Source organism: Trichechus manatus, unplaced genomic scaffold (assembly GCF_000243295.1).
Source record: "Trichechus manatus latirostris isolate Lorelei unplaced genomic scaffold, TriManLat1.0 scaffold00001, whole genome shotgun sequence".
Lineage (NCBI taxonomy): Eukaryota > Metazoa > Chordata > Mammalia > Sirenia > Trichechidae > Trichechus > Trichechus manatus.
The window spans coordinates 19,043,371-19,060,846 of record NW_004443937.1 but is presented as its reverse complement, the minus strand read 5'-3'; the positions used below and the strand labels follow the sequence as shown (position 1 = coordinate 19,060,846).

The window sequence follows — 17,476 nt, the reverse complement described above, 5'->3', positions numbered from 1 at the left end:
ACTGGACTGGGGGACATAAAGTGATACTTGTGGAGAATGTGCCTCTTAGACAAGTAATATAAGAGACCAAAGTGGCGGCTTCTGTCCAGAGGTGAGAGGGGAAGGCAGAGAGAGTTAGGAGCTGGTTGAACGTTCATGGGGAATCAGGGGCGGAGGGGAGGAGTGTGCTGTCACAGAATGGGGTGAGCGGTTGGGATCTCATAACAATGTATGTTAAAAAATTAAAAAAATAAAAAGTTTCTTCTTTGAAAAGATCAATAAAATAGATAAACTTCTAGCCAGAGTGACCAAGCAAAAATAGACAAGACACAAATTACTAATATAGGGAATATGAAAGAGGACATTATGACAGACCCCCCACAGACATTAAAAGGATAATAAGGGAATAACAGCTTTATACTCATAAATTACATAACTTAGATGAAATGGAACCAAGTCCCTGAAAAAAATGATGCAGATGGTATTTCTGAGTGTCCACCTCTTTCCCCTGGGATCTTGTCCTTAATGTAAGGAGCCCTCAAGTGCTGGGAATGAGAGAGCTATGCCAGGATTAGAACCCGCTAACCTCTGTAATGATTATAATAATTACAGTGGTAGTAGCAGCAGCAGCAGCTAACATTCACTACGGCACACTGATCTAAGTGCTGCATGTGTATGAATTCATTGAGGTAGTACTATTATTTCCATTTTACAGATGAGGAAATGGAGGCTCAGAAACTTTAAGCACCTTGTTGATCACCCGGCAAGATGCACAACCAAGTCTAGGGTTTATCTGGCACTGGCCCAGTTTTACAACTGGAACCCCACAGTCCTGGGTTGGCCACCCTACCCCAAGTCTCTTGCGCCCCAGAACATTTTCCACAACATCATGAATGACTGAATGAATCCTCTGATTTTTAAATGAAATCCAAATCAATATTAAAACACTTTTTTCAATGTTTTTGTCTTTCTCACCTGCACAGAAGGCAGAGCCGTCGTAAATGTTCGAAGTCTCCCTAAAAGGGCTGTCTGTGCCACTCACATCATGGTGGTCTCGGCTCAGGACCACCGGTGCCTACAGCATGGGAAGAACGTGAGATGTCAGCCAATGGCGTCCAGTTGCCCCGTGGAGGGCAGAGGTCAGGCAACAGGCCAATCAGAGGCCCTTCAGGTCCCTCCCCCTGAAAATAGACCCTCGTCAGCAAGATGCCAGAGTGCCGCCATCAGTGTGAGAAGGGTCCATATGGGTATACGCTTCTATATGCACCCAAGAAAAGGGGGGTTGCCAATGTCTGTGGGACAGGCGGAAAGGAAGTTGGCTTTTTCCTGAATTCTCTTTTGCACTTGGAGTTCTTTTTTTTTAATCACACGAGGTCTTATCTGTTTAAAAACATTAGATTTAAAGTAAGAAGATGGCTTCTAACACCAGGGGCGTGAATACCGCAGGCCCATCACTTAGAAATCACAGATGGCCTGTCCCCAACAAGGCATGCTTTCCCAGAACCTGCTGACTAATGGGCAGGACTTCGGGGTTTTTTTTTGTTTGCTTGTTTTTAAAAAGAAATGAGGAAATACCAGATAAAACAGGCCTCTCCCAGGCTGGACCAGGATTATTCTTTTGTAAGTTACCAGAATCTTCCAGACTAGAGCCCTACACAGAAACCTTTACTGTGCCATCCTATAACTAACAATAGATTCAATTGATTTTGCAGCTCTCTACATGCCTGGCATCACCCATGTGCTTTACACGTGTTAGCTCATTCAATTTTCACAACAATCCTGTCCAGGTAGGTACTACTGTCACGGCCCCCATTTTACACATGAGAAAACTGAGGCACAAAGAGGATAGGGAACTTATCCAAAGTTACAGAGCAGGCGAGTGGAGGAGCTGGGATTTAAACCCACATGCGTGGGCTCTGCCGTTGTGCTACACACCGCAGGCAGCCTGGCTCCTGAGCCTGCACTATGTAAAAGGGGCCAGCAGGCCACCCCAGGAAGAGCGACCTGCTGTTGGTAGGCATGGCTGGCACTACATCCCTACACGACCTTGGGTGTGACCTTGGGTTACATGGTATAAGCACTCGCGTTTACTTTGGAATACATGTGTTGACAGCATTCCTTGTTTCCCAGAGGACCCCAGGCAGCTTGGGGACCTGTGAGATGTGACAGGCAGTTTTGCCACTTCCCGCCCATGTGGTGGGACACCATGTGGGAAAGTGCAGTGAGTGAGATCTAAGGACAGGCAAACTCAGCCCCCTGTACTGGCCCATGTACTGCTTTTTTAAAAGAAGTTTACAGATCACTGTGCACAGGGAGGTTCCATCATAAAAATAAGTTCTACCTGGAATAATTTAAAGGCACAAGTGAAGGAATGGGGCACAGGGGAGCCTAAGCTAGAAGGATGGGGGAAAGGAGAGTGTGGGCCGAGAGGTTGTACCACCTTGGGAAAGGGAGAGCTCTGGTCTGGCTCTCTACCCCTCAGACAACAGGAGAGAGAAGCAGGTCAGGATGTGGTCCCCAGAGCCTACGCAGAGAGCTGAGCTTCACCACACAGCTATCCCCAGCAAAAGCCCTGGGGGTCTTTCTTCTCTACCACTGGGCCATGGGGTCATCTTTCCAGCCCCCCACAGGTGGTCACGGAGTCTCACAGGCTGCCTCTTACCCCTCCCCAGAAGGACTATGAGGATGTACCCTGCCGAAAGGCTGAAAACCCCCAGTGTTCTGAATTCAGAGGCCCTGCGGACCCTCCCCCTCAGCACCTACTACCCTGTCCTAGCTGGCTGCCTCCCTCGGGGACCCCCTCTCTCTCCTTGGACAGGTCAAGCTTGTCCAACCCCCCCTCCTCACCTTTGCGCTTGCAGGTCCCTCTTCCTGGAATGGCCCTTCCCAGATATCCTGGCACGTTTTTACGGTTCAGGACTCAGCCCTACATCAGCCCTGACCACCCACTAAAGTCTCAACTCCCTCATCTCTCCCCACCTCATCACCTGACTCAGTGTCCTCACCATCTGAAATCATCTTGTCATTTGCACATCTGTTGTGCCTCATCAGTCTCCCTTCATCACACTATAGGTGCCATGATGGCAGGGCTGTGTCCCTGTGCCCAGAACAAGGCCTGGTGCAGAGAGGAAAAGGCGCTAGGCCAAGCGTTGCTGAATGAGGGGATGATTAAAATGGCAGTCTCCTTGCTGACAGACTAACCCCAGCCTGGATGTGAGTGAGCCTGGGGGGTGGCGGGGGTGCTCCCCAAGAAGGGCGGGGCCACGTCTCTGCTGCCAAGGCCCCCAGGCTCCCACGAGCAGCCTTCACCTGCACGTGTCGCGATTTCTATTTCATGGCTGACCGTTAACACTCCTGGCTCTTCCAAGCAGAGAGGCACGGACAGAACAGAAGCATGAGCCCATGTAAGAGACGAGCGAGGCCTCCACCGTGTGCTGGGTTCTACACCCTGGAGGGTGTCAGGCAGACCCAAAGGAAGATGGGGAAAGCCAGTGACATTTGCCATGATTTATAAAAGGTAATTTTAAAAAGATGTATTGAAAGCTGGCTCACTTAATCCTCACAACCGCGCTTTGAGGTTCACATTTTTCCTTTCACAGGAGAGGAAGACTGAGGCTCAGAGGGGAACCCGACTTGCCCAAGTGCATTTGAGGTCAGGCCCACTCCCAGCCCTAGTCACCCACCCACACATGGACACACACTCAGAGTCTGGAGCCCCCAGGAGGACCCCCGCCCCTTCACTGTCTCCTTCCCACCCCGTCACAGGTCACCTCACACCCTTCCCACCCCGAGTAGAGCCTGGTCCGAGATGGCTCATCTCTGAGTCCCTCTCAGGGCTGGTCCACAGGGACCAAAGCTGTAAGTGAAACCCGAATCCCTAAAATGGTGGCAGTTTAGTGCTCACCACTACTTCTGAGGTGTGAGGGGGGTGGGGACACAGGCAGGAGCCCCATGTCCTGAGTCAGGACAGGCTGTGCCGATGGGAAAGGCTGAGGGAAGCCTCCAGGGCAGCACAGGACACCTCACCTTGATCTTCCCTTGGGCAATCGCATGGTTGATGGCCACAGCAATGGCTACACGGCCCTTCTGGTCAGAGTACAGGATCCTCGCCTGCGAGCCCACCACCTGTCGAGAGAGGCCGATGTGCCAGGACATGGTACATGGGGAGACGCAGGCAGCACCCAGGCCAGGCCCAGTGCTCCGCCAGCAGCCAGATGGCCCTGAGGAAGGTCCTGGAGGATGCTGCAGAGGCACTGCAGCTCTAAGACCTGCAGACCTGAGATAAGCCCTGCTACCCAGCTCACCAGACAGCCTCATCAGCCCCTCCAAGTGTCCACATGCAGTCTGGGTCCCCCAAGAACCCCAAAATCTGTCATCTAAGGGTGCACCCTGAAGGGGCCTCTAAGACCCTGGCTCCGCCTGGCTGTGGGGATGTTCCGTATAACGAGCATTGCCCTGAGTCCTTCCCGTGATAATAATATCATCAGTATCCGGCGCTACTCTGGGTGGTGCTTAGCACAGCTTCCAGTGCCTTACAGGCCGCCCCTTGTCCGTGAGTGCTAGAGGGAGACAGTGTTACTATCATCACAAGCTCCGCTTCGCAGAGGCTGAGCAGGCCTCCTCGTAGTCACCCAGGGGCCGGTGGCACAGCTGGGACTCGGCCCCATGTGGTGTCTGTCCTCAGCGCTCCGCTCTCAACCACCATGCTATAGCACCTCTAGGGGGTGACAGGTGGTGGTTGTTCCCAGGAAGTGCAGGCTTCAGGAAAAGAAAATGGGTCACTGTTTAGCCGTGTGGTTCTCAACCATAGATATTTGGCAATGGCTGAAGACATTTTTGGGTGCTGCTGTCATGGGTGGAGGCTGGGGTGCTGCTCAACACCCTACAACGGCTCCATGACAAAGAATGATTTGGCCCCAGATGTCAGCAGTACTGCGGATGAGGAGTCCTGGATTCCCCAAACAGGATGCAGGGTGTCTACTCCTGCTGAATGAAGCACTACCAGGCTGGCCTGGCCTGCCCCAGAGCCCCATCACCTTCCGAAGGGCTCTGGGCAAGATGTCGCTTCGGCTCTTCTTAGTGGCCACCATGGAGGGGGCCATCGTGAACAGTCACTCAGGGTCCAGTGTCCAACCCTCTCAGGGCTCGGGATCACGTCTGCCAGCTCAGGCCCTGGCAAGCTCATCTGAGAGTCAGACGCAGGCAGCAGTGACCAGGCAGCCGTGACCTCCTTCAGGCCCCCGACGCCCACCCCAGCTACCCATCAGGCCCCAAGCCCCTCACCAGTTGGTGCTGGGCAGCCTCACGGATCCAGCGGATGTTGTCCATATACTGCAGCTTTATAGACGAGTTCACTGTAAGCAGAGAAGGGGGAGGACTATCAGGGCTCCTAGAGGCCCTGCTCCCACCTCCTCTCCCTGCACCAGAGGCACAGACCCTTCCTCACATAGGCTGAGTCCAGGACAGGGGTCAGGGAATCCCCATGCCCAGCACCACATCAGGCCACCCCCACTGTCCTTCCCTAACTTCACCAGTGCAGAAGGAGGGGGCTTGCAGGGGGACTTGAGGAGGGTGCTGAGCCTCACCCCTCAGGGCTGTAAGGCAAGCAGGGGACTCCTGGGAGACCCCCTCTGAAGAGATGGGACTCATGGTCCTTGGTGATGGCCCCAGGCTGGCTGGGGCCTCTGCTCCTGGGGTGTGCCTTGAGGAATCACCAGCAGAGCCCGAGGGGCTGGGCAGTTATGGGGTGGGGGGCAGGGTGGGAGGCGATAGCAGCTCTGCAGCCGGCCAGCTGCAGGCTCAGAAAGCAGAGAGAAGACACCAGGGCAGAGGCAGCATGGCAGTGGCCCACACTGTGAGACCGAAAAGTCACTGAGCACTGCAGTAGGGGACTGGGCCATTCACATGCTTGGCTGCAGGGTGGGGCAGCCTCCTGAATCAGGGTTTGGGCACACTCCGTTCCAGCCCCACAGTAGAGATTCTGTGGGCGTAGGCCTGGGTGGTTGCAGGGGTCTATCTGTGGATCAGATCCCTGCCTGGGGCTCTGCACAGTCCTCCCAACTCTGGGAACCAGCAAGGTCAGTGATCATAGGAAATAGTGCACAGACCTGTGTAGCCCAGTGCCTGATACATTCATTCCCTCAGCAAACACTTACGAAGCACTGACTGTACACAGACACCGTGCTAGGCACTGGGAAGCAAAGAGGGCTACGTGCTATGAGGACAATAAGAGTAGGGTGAGATAGTGACTAGGAGGGAGGCTCAGGGGACCAAGGAGGCCTCTCTGAGAGGGTGACACTCAAGCTGAGTTCTAAAGGCCAAGGAGGAACCAGCTACATGAATGCCAGCAGGAACAGGGTTCTAGGCAGAAAGAGCAAGTACAAAGGCCCTGAGGTGGGAACAACTTGGCCCATCCCAGTAATAGTCAGAGACCAGTTGGGCTGAGTACACAGGGCATGTGGAGGAGGTGGCCACCACGGTGAGCCAGAGCAGAGTGTGCTCATAAGAGCAGACTGCTAAATCTTCAGGAATTTTATGTGCTGGTTATTAAACACAGACACCATTAAACATTTAATTAAATGAACTTACAGCTAAATAAACTATATTAAAAGCGGAGGCAATACTTGCAGCTCCTCACCTCCTAACTGACTACACTGTGCTGTGTGTATGCTCTCATAGCTGGTTCTGTCTATGTGTGCATAGTGGAGACCCGTGTGATGGTGGCCACACATGTCCCCTCCAGCTCCACAACCAGTGACATCACAGCAACACCACACACATCAGCAAGCACAACAAACCAGGGCTTCTCTCTGACGGCTGGCTGTAAAACACCCACCAGCACCCACTGGAGGCAGGAGCAGGGTGAGCAGGGCAGGGCTCACCCCCTGGAGGGGTGTGGAGCTATTCCCGAGCCAGAGGAGGCCTCGGAAGGCATCTGACAAGGTTCACCCAGAGAAGACCCTTGACCTCTCCTGTCCCTCCACCCTCGGCCTTGCTCCAGCCTGTGTCCTCCCACATAGGTGGTCATTCAACCCCCAGCCTGGTTCCCCAGCCTGGTTCCCTGCCCTAGGTCCCTGCGCCTGGGACCAGCCCACCTACACAGGATGCCAGCAGCAGGGTTAAAATGGCCCCTGGGAATTTAGAGCAACCAGCAAAGGCCCAACAACCCACACAGAGATGCAGAAGATACAGAAGAGGCCAGCCTGGACTTGCCAGAAACCTTCAGAGCAACTTCAGGAAAAGAGCTGGACAGATGAGGAAGTTTCATAAACTAACTGCCTCCTCTTCCCCAGGTAATAAACTACACCAAATTCATTAAACAAGAACAGACTGGGGATGAGAAAAGGGGATGGGCATGTAGACATGGGGAGACCACAATCACCCACGGAAAAAGGCAAGACCAGCACTTTGTGTCAGCAAAGTCAAAGATAAACTTGAGAAACTCTGACACAAAAACATGAGTGACATGGTAGGCATGGAAGGTAGAACAGGGAAGCCCTCTGCATTGGCAGGCAGTCTCACAAAGGCGTGCACCTGAGCTCCCAAGCTCATATGCTGCAGGGGCATGATGGGGTGTGATGGGGCCTGAATGGGTCTGTGATGGGGACCATGATGGGACATGATGGGGACCATTATGGGAGTGTGATGGGGTGTGATGGGGGCCATGATGAGACTGTGATGGGGGTTGTGATGGGGCCGTGATGGGGATAGGGCTATGATGGGGCCCTGATGGGGGCTGTGATGGGGCCATGATGGGGGTGTGATAGGGCCATGAAGGGACTCTGATCAGGGCTGTGAAGTGGGCATGATGGAAGCTATGATGGCTCCATGATGGTGGCATGATGGGGGTTGTGACATGGGCAAGATGGGGCTATGATGGGCCCATGAGGGGGGCATGATGGGGACCATGATGGAGTCATGATGGGGGCTGTGATGAGGGCTGTGATGGGTCCCTGATGGGGCTATGATGGGGCCTAATGGGAGCATGATGGAGGCCACGAAGGGGCCATGAGGGGGGCTGTGAAAGGGCCGTGATGGAGGTGTGATGGTGATGGTGATGGGGCCATGATGGGTCCGTGATGAAGACGTGATGGTGGCCGTGACTGGGGTGTGATGAGGCCATGATGGGAGCCACAGCAGGGGTGTGATGGGGGCTGGGATGGGATGTGATGGGATCATGATGACAGAATGATAGGGACGTGATGAGGCCATAATGAGGACTGTGATGGGGGTGTGATATGGGTTTGATGGGAGCATAGTTTGGGCGATGGTGGTGTGATGGGGGTTGTGATGGGGCAGTGATAAGGCTATCATGGGAGCTGTGATGGGGGCTGTAATGTGGACTATGATGGGGGCTGTGATGGGGGCATGATAGGGCTATGATGGGGCCCTGATGGGGGTGTGATGAAAGCTATGATGGGGCTGTGATGGTGGTGTGATGGGCGTTGTGACAGAGGCCATGATGGGATTCGTGATGAGATCGTGATGAGGGCCATGTTGGGGCCAAGACTGGGGTGTTCTGGGGGTATGATGAGGGCTTGATATGGGCATGATGGGGGCTATGATGGAGGCATGATGGTGTACTTGATGGCATACATGATTGGGCCATGATAGGTGATGTGATGGGGCCATGATAAGGGCCATGTTGGGGCTATGGGGTTCATAATTGGGGCCATGATGAGGGCTGTGATGACACCATAATGGGAGCTTGATGAGGGCCATGTTGAGGATGTGATTGGGGTGTGATGGGGGAATAATGAGGGCATGAAGTGGGCATGAGGGGGTTGTAATGGGGGCTGTGATGCAGGCGTGATGAGGCCGTGATGGGGGATGTGATGGGGCCCTCATGGGGGACATGATGGAGATGTGATGGAGGCCATGATGGGGGCATGATGGGGGCTGTTATGGTGGCATGATTGGGTCCATGATGAGACTGTGATGAGGGCCACAATGGGGGCTGTGATAGGGGTGTGATGGGGGCATGTTGTGGACTGTGATGAGGGCCGTGATGGGGGCTGTAATGGGGACGTGATGGGGGCATGATGGGGACTGTGATGGGGGCCATGATGGGACTGCGATGGGGCTGTGATGGGACAGTGATGAGGGCTGTGATCAGGGCATGATGGGGTCATGATGGGACCGTGATGGGGCATAATGGGAGCATGATGGGGGCTGTGACGGGATGGTGATGAGGGCTGTGATGGGGAGTGATGGGGCCATGATGGGAACATGATGAGGGCTGTGGTTGGGGCATGATGGGACCATGATGGGGGTATGATGGGGGAGTGATGGGGGTATGATGGGGCATGATGGGGCCATAAGGGGGGCATGACGGGACTGTGATGAGGGCTGTGACAGGTCCACGATTAAGGTGTTATAGGAGCATGATGGGTCCATGATGGTGTGTGATGGGGGCCATGATGAAGGAAGTTGGGCCTGAGAGTGACCGTGGCCAGAGGAACATTGCATATTGGGTCTGTGACCACTCAGAGATGGGTGTTCAGTAAGTCCTGCATGTGACTTCTCAGTGACCCAAGTCCATAAGCTGCTCTGAGTGCTTTCTGTCCCTTGCAACCAAGGGGTCCTGACTAGACAGAGCTAGGCATACAGAGGCTGGGCTGGAATGGGGGCCTGTGCCCCTCACAGCTCCACAATACTGTGATAACAAAAAGGCCAGGGCCTGCTTCAGGCAACAGTCTCAGAATAATATTTGGGGATCAAGATCTTCCATGCTTCCCTTAATGTTATTAGAGTTCCTCTGTGTAGCCACTAAGTGCCCCCCAGATGCCCAAAACCTATGAGTCCTAGGCAGAATCTGCCAGGCAAGTGTGTGGTGGGAGCCTCTGCCCACAGAGGCAGGACTGAGGGACCATCCCACCCATAAGTATCCTCCCCACTGCATTACCTCCACCAGCAATGGCCTCCTCCAGCACAGACGTGGCCAGCTGGTCTGTGACAGCCAGGTCCTGGGGGTCCCCCGACGTGCACACCCAGCGGAAAGGCCCAAATCCCAGGGAGAAGATGTCCCTACAATGGCAAACAACTTATCACATTGGGCACACCTGGCCAGAATCATCGTGACCCTAGGAGGGTGGCTGGCAGGTGCTCCAGAGCTCAGGGTGAAGGCTGAGTGCTAGCTGGGGTGGGGGGTACAGCATGTGAGCATCTATAGTGAGGCGGGGCTTCAGCCTCCAGACTTCTTGCCGAAGCCCCTTGCCCCTAAATTGGACAGGAAGCTTCAGAGCCATAGGAAGGAAACAAGAGGCCTAATTTAGCCCAGGGCAGACTGGCCAGTGGGCAGCTCTGCCCCTCCTCCTTCTCCTCCTGTTCTGTCCCCCCTCCAGGAGTCCTGAATCACCACACAGGCCCCTGCAGGTCACCCAGGCCAGGCCCAGCTGCTCCGAACCTGCCTTGGCCACCCCACCTTGGACACCTGCTCTGTCCTCCTACTGAGTCTGAGGCTGGGGACAGGAGCACCTACAGGACTGAGGAGGAGTGGGTGCACACGCTTGTCAGTGTACTGTCTATTTGGGACGTTCTTGCACATTTTACATTCGAAAGAAAGACTGCGTCATATATTTGCCTCCTCCTTGTCCTTCCACTCCCCCTCAGTCCCCCCTCAGTCCTCCTCGTCCCCCTTAGTCCCTCTCTCTCTGCCCCTCAGTCCCTCTCAGTCCCCCTCAGCCCCCTCTCTCACCATCTCTAGCTGCAGCCACAGGGAGCTAGGACACAGACAAGCAGAAATTTCCTTAAATTGCTGTTATAAAGACAACCTGAAAATCTGTCAACTAAACATAAATATCTGGGAGAAACAAGTAAATGCAGGATCTCGGCCTTCAAGAAATTTGCTTTAGGTGAACTGACTTTCCTAGGTGACCAACCTTGATGTCCATGTATGGCCTCTGTGACCTCAGTCACCACCCTCCTCAGCACCAGTCAATGCCTCCTCTCGTGGGCTACCCATGGGTCTTCCTCCTCAGAGGGACCCCAGCTGCCCCCAGTCCGCAGCCTGGTGGCCCATCTCACCCCTGGACCTGCTTCCAGCCCACAATGAACTCCAGAATGTAGAGGTTGGTCTTTCTCACCTCCATCCTTCTCCATCCCCTCTCTCTGCATACCAAAGACTGGTGACTCTTCCACAACATCGTGACACCTCCCTCCCTGTCCACCACCCTCACTGGCTTGAAGTCTTCAGCAGCTCCCCTAGCCTACAGGAGAAGGTCCAAACCCCTTCTCTTGTCTTTCAAAGCCTCCACCCTTGGCTCCAAGTCACCCTTCCTGGTTACCTCCCCTCCTCCCTGCTTGTCCTGGGCATGGCCCCAACGCTCCCCACACACCCTGGTGTGTGCTTCAGAGGGCGCATGGGCTGCTGGCCCTCATGCACCAGACCATCACTTCCCCACTGGTGCCCCTGACCCAAGACCCCAGGGGTAGGCACCTCCTCAAGGCCCCATTTAGGACTGGGATGTGCACCTCAGGAGTGATCTTGTTGCTGACTCCCGTGGCCTTGTCCTGGATGCCCTGAGAAAGTCCCTCACATGTTTCAACCCCTTTCCCCCTGCATTTTATGGTGGAAATCCCCTTGACTCTCTGGAGCCCCATGCAGGTCTCAGGGCATGCCCTTGGTCATGATCAAAGGATTAGCCTTCCCAATCTAATGTCCAGAGAGCAGGCCTGGATGGTGTGGGGTGGCACTGGGCACCCTAGACCTGGCAGCCGCCCTTCACTTACCCCATAATGTGCTGGACATACGAGGGGTAGCGAGATTCTGTCTTATTGACCCCTTTCTTCTCCACATCAGCTCCTGCGGACAGAGCACCCCGAGCAGACTCACCTGGGCTCCATAGATGGCAGGCCTGGGGGGCATTGGGGAGGGCACAGGACTGTGCACTGTGAGGACACACATGGTCATCACCACAACCCCACAGGAGCCACACATGAGAAACAGCTTCAATATCCACCAGAGGGCACAGGGGGCTGAGGAAGCTCTTCTGGTCTCGATAGGGAGGACCCCGCAGTCTTCTTCAAGTACAAGAAAAGAAGAAAGCCAGGTGCAGAACCGTGTGCAGTATGCTGCCATTTGTGCGTGACGGTGGGGGATCAGCGGTACACGCTTTCCCAAAGTTGCGAACCCATCTCACAGTGGATGCTTGGGAGCCCTCCCAGAGGGAGTGGGGTGCAGAAGACAGGCTAGAAGGGAGACTTCTCCCTGTGCCTTTTGAATGCTATACTCTGTGAACCAACTGTCTGTTTTACAGAAAGAAATCACTGTCATAAAAAAAAATTTTGCACACTGTAGCTTGGCCTGAGACTCAAACCTGCTCTCTTTAGCGTATTTATGTTGTTAAGGTAAACGAAGAAACTGAGGCCCAGAGAGTCCAAGCCATCTGTCAGGACCAGCTTCCAGAAGACCTGGGTAGAGGTGCGTGAAGCCAGCAAGCTTGTCACCCTGGCCCTGGGCACTGACAGGGCCTCCCTGGCTGAGAGGGAGGTGGCCCAAAGCTGGTGTCTCTGTGCCCCCGGCTCCCTGCTCTCACCTGCTCGCTGGGCCTCCAAGAGGAAGGCGTTGCCGTAGTCCCAAAAGAAGAAGTTCTCCTGAGCCAGCCTGTTGATGGCTGAGACCTGCCTCCTCAGGCTGCAAGGAGAAACCCTATCAACTCAAATGCCCCTGTGCCCTCCTGCCCCCTCCTTGGGCCTGCTCCTCCAAGCTCACTTCTGCCTCCATGCCATCCCCTTAAATCCTCGATGCCCTTCCAGACGAGCTGGCAGCCCCCTGAGCACACATTTACTGACAAATGCCCCTCCTTAAAGCTTTCTCAAGCTAGTGACTCCCAACTCCACCAGCGTTTGCTGAGCACCAACTGTGTCAGAAGGTACACCGGGTGTTTACAAATACCGTTTCACTTTGCCCCCAACTTTCCCACGAGGCCTATATTTTCATGACTCCCGTCTGACAGATGAGCAGACAGAGGCTCAGAGAGGTTAAGGGTTTTGCCCAAGACCACACAGCTAGTGACTGGAGAACCAGGCTCACACCACAGCATGACAAGGAGGGCTGCCCCATCCCACAGCATGTGCACGCACACACACACACACCTCTCCTGCACCAGGCCCTTGAATGCTTCGGGGTTGGAGGCCAGGAGGTTCTGGGCCTCCAAGAAGCCAAGCTGCACAGGGTAGTAGCCACCATTGAAGGGGTTGTGACAGGATGTCTGATCTGACCCGAGGTCCACAAGGAGCTCCCCTGTTGTATCCAGCTCATGTACCAGGCGCTCCCTGGGGAAGACATGGGTGGCTAGCACAGGGCAGGGGACAGTCTGGGCCCCAGGTAAGGGGTTGGTGAGGAAGAGGCTGCAGCACATTTGCCGGCTTGCAGTCAGTACACAGGGATGGAGTCTAATCGGGCTTTCCCCCAGAAAGAGCGCTGGCAAGAAGGCAGCTGGGGCCGGCAGAGAGGGCAGTAATCAGCTCCAGCAAGAAGCCTTGGCTCTGAGACGCAGGAGCGCCTGGCCAGCATCAGGACCTATGCTGGAGAGGGTCACCTGGGGTCCCTCAGGCTGCCACTCCCACTCCTCACCCCCACTCACCAAAGATGCACCACGTTGCCATGGTAGCCAAGGCTGAGCACCTCCTTCTTTTTCCTTGCTTCCCTAAAAGGGCACAAAGTCAGACCAAGATGGCCCCGTCACACCTGTCCACAACTGCCCTGTGACAACCCTCCACTCTCACCAACACAGGTTGAGCACAAAGTGACAAAAATATGAAAGGCCCAATCCCAAAACAAAAACCAAACCCACTGCCGTTGAGTAGATTCCGACTCAAAGCAACCCCACAAGACAGAGTAGAACTGCCCCATAGGGTTTCCAAGGCTATAAATCTTTATGGAAGCAGACAGCCACATCTTTCTTCCACGGAGCGGCTGGTGGGCTCGAACAGCAGACCTGTCACTTAGTGTTCGAGCACTTTAACCACTGCACCACCATCATTCCTTGAAAGGCCCAAGTGACCCCCAAAATTCTTGTGTGTGAGTATAGGGCCTGTGTCAAAAGACATAACATGTAGGGGGAGCATGGTGACAGATGGGAGCATGGACATGACAGTGATGATAATTATTCCCAAGGCGATTTATGGAATTAGGGTTATTGCTATTAGACCTCTAGTGGGGATCTCTCTAGAACTCACTAAAAGTAATCCTGAAAAATCAGAGAATTCACTAAAGATGATTTTAAAAATTATTTGAAAAAATAAAGGACAATAAAAATCAAAGCATATTTTGGAGGAAAGAAGATTTGAATAAATAACAGCCCTTACAGGTATTAGAAGGTATCACAAAGCAACAATAAGTAGAACAGTGTGGCACCAGCTAAGAAATGGAGGTTTTGCCATCCAAGAACGCCATGGCTGGTGACCAATGTGCTCCTCTCTCCCCAGTGCTCAAAGATAATAAAGCAGGAAAACAAACAAACAACAACACGTAATCACAAAGCAGTGAGGGAGGCCAGTCTGAAACCTGAAGTGTCTGGGGGAAGGAGAATTGAATTCCAACTGCAGCACCAGGGAAGGACCTGCAAGCCCCTGGGAGGCTCATTCCATTCTCAGTTGTGTCTTCCCCGGCTCAAGGATCAGAAACTTGACAAGAGAGGTTGCTTAAGGCAGTTGCTTAAATCGATTTGAACTGATTTTGTTCTGTGTATGTACATGTGCATGTATGTGCATATTTGCATGCATGCATGCATGTGTGTATGGTGTGCCCACGTGTGTGCGCGTGCATGCATGTGTGTGCATACGTGTGTGTGAGCACGCATGTTTGTGCATGCATGTGTGTGTATGTGTGTGTGAGCAGGAATTAACATGGCCCAAACTTTACGTGGGTGACAGAAGGAGGCAGATAGAAGGGGATATTTAGAGATGACAAAAATATCCGAAAGGTTGAGAAGTTAGAGGGTTGACATGTTGCGGGGTTGTTAACCAATGTCATAAAACAACATGTGTACTACTGTTTCATGAGAAACTATTTGTTCTGTAAGCCTTCACCTGAAGTACAATAAACAATAAAATAAAAAAAAATATCCAAATGGTTGGAAATGGGTGCATGTGTGTGTGGGGCGGGTGCAGTCAGGATGCTAAACTGCCTGAACGAAAACAGCAGCCCCATCAGGAAAGGCCCTCAATGCCACACAAGGAGTCTGGAATTTCTCCTACAGTTAATGGAGCATTATCTGAGAGTGTTAAATGAGTTTTGGTGCGATGCGGTCAAACTGATATTTTAAAAATTCTATGTCAAAATAGTATCCAACCTGGGTACTGGGGATACTTGGGAGTTCATCGCATTATTTTCTCAACTGTTGTGTATATTTGAAAATGTGCGTATAAACCAGGTTTAAGGTCCCTCGGTGAGTCTAATGTAGCCAGGGTTGGGAATCATGGCACTAACGCGTCTTCCTCAGACAGGACTCTGCTCTTCAAAATAAAGTGATTGAGAGAACGCTTCAAAAATGGCAGCGGATCAGCAGCACCCAGAGCCATTTTCCCAAGTTTCCACTAAAATGCCTGGAAAGGCATTAAACAGGAGAGGACATGCTACCCTTGAAGCTGCACAGACAACCTAAGACCCTAACTGGAGAGAAGGGTCAGCTTGGCTAAGCCTGGCAGGGGCACATTGAGCAGAAACGCCGTGCTGAGCACCTCCTCTGTACCAGGCTTGGGCTGGGTGCTGAGCCCACAGCAGTGAGGAAAAGAGGGCACACTCTTTGCAAAAGTTGGGGCTGGCTCTCAGGAACACCAAGAGAACTGAGAACCTATTAGAGCCAGTGTCTGACCCCCAAATGCACAAAATTCAGTGGCTTTCTGCACACCAGCAATAATAACCAGCAAGGAATGAGATTCTTAAAAGACCCTTCCTGTGATATTTCTACTGCAGACCTCTGAGTCACTTGGCTTGGGGCCTGCTGCTAGGTGCCAGGCATTACACAGGCCCCCTCAGAGCAGCCCGGCATCCAGCGCTCCTCCCGGATGGACACGCTTGGGTGTCTGGGCTCTGGGTCGAGCCTGGAGCTGTACCTGAGCCTCTGGATGCAGTGGTCCAGGCTGTCAGTCACCTCCATCAGCCAGCCTTGTTTGTGGCGCTTCTCAAGGGCTGCTTTATCCACCTGGGACCGCAACACACAGGGTGGTTACACACCCCATGGGGGGGTCTCCCTTTCACCTAAGAAGGTGCCATCCCCCACATCCATTGCCTGACTTTCATAGTACAGTGTCAGGGCACACAATGAGCTACCTTCACAGTTTTTATTCCCTCTCCTGCCTTCCTTATCTACAGAACCAAGATTTTGTCAGGGGACACTGTGTTAAGTCCCAGGAGATAAATCACGTGGAAAAAAATCACAACAACCCTGCCCACTGCTTTCAGCTGCCCTTGCAGATAAGACTCATAGCGACCCTATAGGACAGAGTAGAACTGCCCCATGAGGTTTCCAAGGAGCAGCTGGTGGATTCGAACTGTCAACCTTTTGGTTAGCAGCCAAACACTTAACCACTGTGCCACTATAGGGTTGCCATGAGTCGGAATCGACTTGATAGCAATGGGTTTGGTTCGGTTTTTGCAGATAAGAACATCCATTTGATCCAGTACTGACCAAGAAGGTGTTGACTGAAGGAGTTTCTGAGGCAGTTTCTTCCTCATATAGAGCCAGTCATAGCTGTCACTTTCCCTCTTCCTTCTTCCTGCCTTGAATGTGGATGGGATGGCTGAGGCTGGAGCAGCCATTTTGTATACATGAGGAAAGCCCAAGAATCTCTAGAGATGTTGGCCCTGACACTGCTGGTTGTGTAAGAAAAGTAACACCCTGTTTGTGTAAGCCACTGGAATTAGGTGTTCTGTCACCTGCAGCCAACTGCACTTCTAACAGATACAGGTAAGTATGGCAGGCTTAGTGTAACTAACTACACATCACCCTGGTGTGCATCACTGTGGCTGGTCTCAAAGTTCTCACCTCCTCTGTCTCCTGCTTCCCTTCTTGTCTTTGGGGAAAGCTCCCTGCCTCTGTTGAAGGGACATGTCTGCCTCCTCAACTTGACTGTGAGCCCTTTGAGCTGAAGTGGCGGGGAGGTCCACAAGCATTTATTGTCTCCCTTCCATGCACAGTGCTAGGTTTGGGGATAAGGTAGGATACAGGGAAGTGTTCCAGCCCACGGAAGGTCACAGTTTGGTGGGAGACCAGCCAATGCGCATAGATAATCCCATGTGATGGATATTTTGAAGGCAAGAAGCTATGCTGCCAGGGGAACCGAGACAATGAGCTCAGGGAGGCTTTGTGGAGGAGGGGAGTGAGGGCCAGGAGAGAAGACAGGAGGGTGTGAGGGGAGGGGTGGAGAGGGGAGGGGTGGAGAGGAGATGGGTGGGTGTGAGGGGAGGGGTGGAGAGGAGACGGGTGGGCATGAGGGGAGGGGTAGAGAGGGGATGGGTGGGTGTGAGGGTGAGAGGGGAGAGAAGAGGGGC

General features: G+C 53.3%; 1 protein-coding gene across 1 annotated transcript in view; it reads right to left on the bottom strand.

Annotated features, from left to right (window-relative positions):
* The window catches only part of UROC1 (urocanate hydratase 1), a 45,301-nt gene that overhangs the window by 10,993 nt on the left and 16,832 nt on the right, over nt 1–17,476 (bottom strand). The window contains exons 9-17 of the mRNA XM_004368690.2: nt 16,039–16,127; nt 13,566–13,628; nt 13,075–13,254; nt 12,516–12,613; nt 11,710–11,782; nt 9,884–10,005; nt 5,263–5,333; nt 4,006–4,104; nt 955–1,054 (exon numbers count right to left, since the gene is read on the bottom strand). Of these exons, the coding sequence (XP_004368747.1) occupies nt 955–1,054; nt 4,006–4,104; nt 5,263–5,333; nt 9,884–10,005; nt 11,710–11,782; nt 12,516–12,613; nt 13,075–13,254; nt 13,566–13,628; nt 16,039–16,127 (895 nt within the window). The remainder of the gene's footprint in view (nt 1–954; nt 1,055–4,005; nt 4,105–5,262; nt 5,334–9,883; nt 10,006–11,709; nt 11,783–12,515; nt 12,614–13,074; nt 13,255–13,565; nt 13,629–16,038; nt 16,128–17,476) is intronic.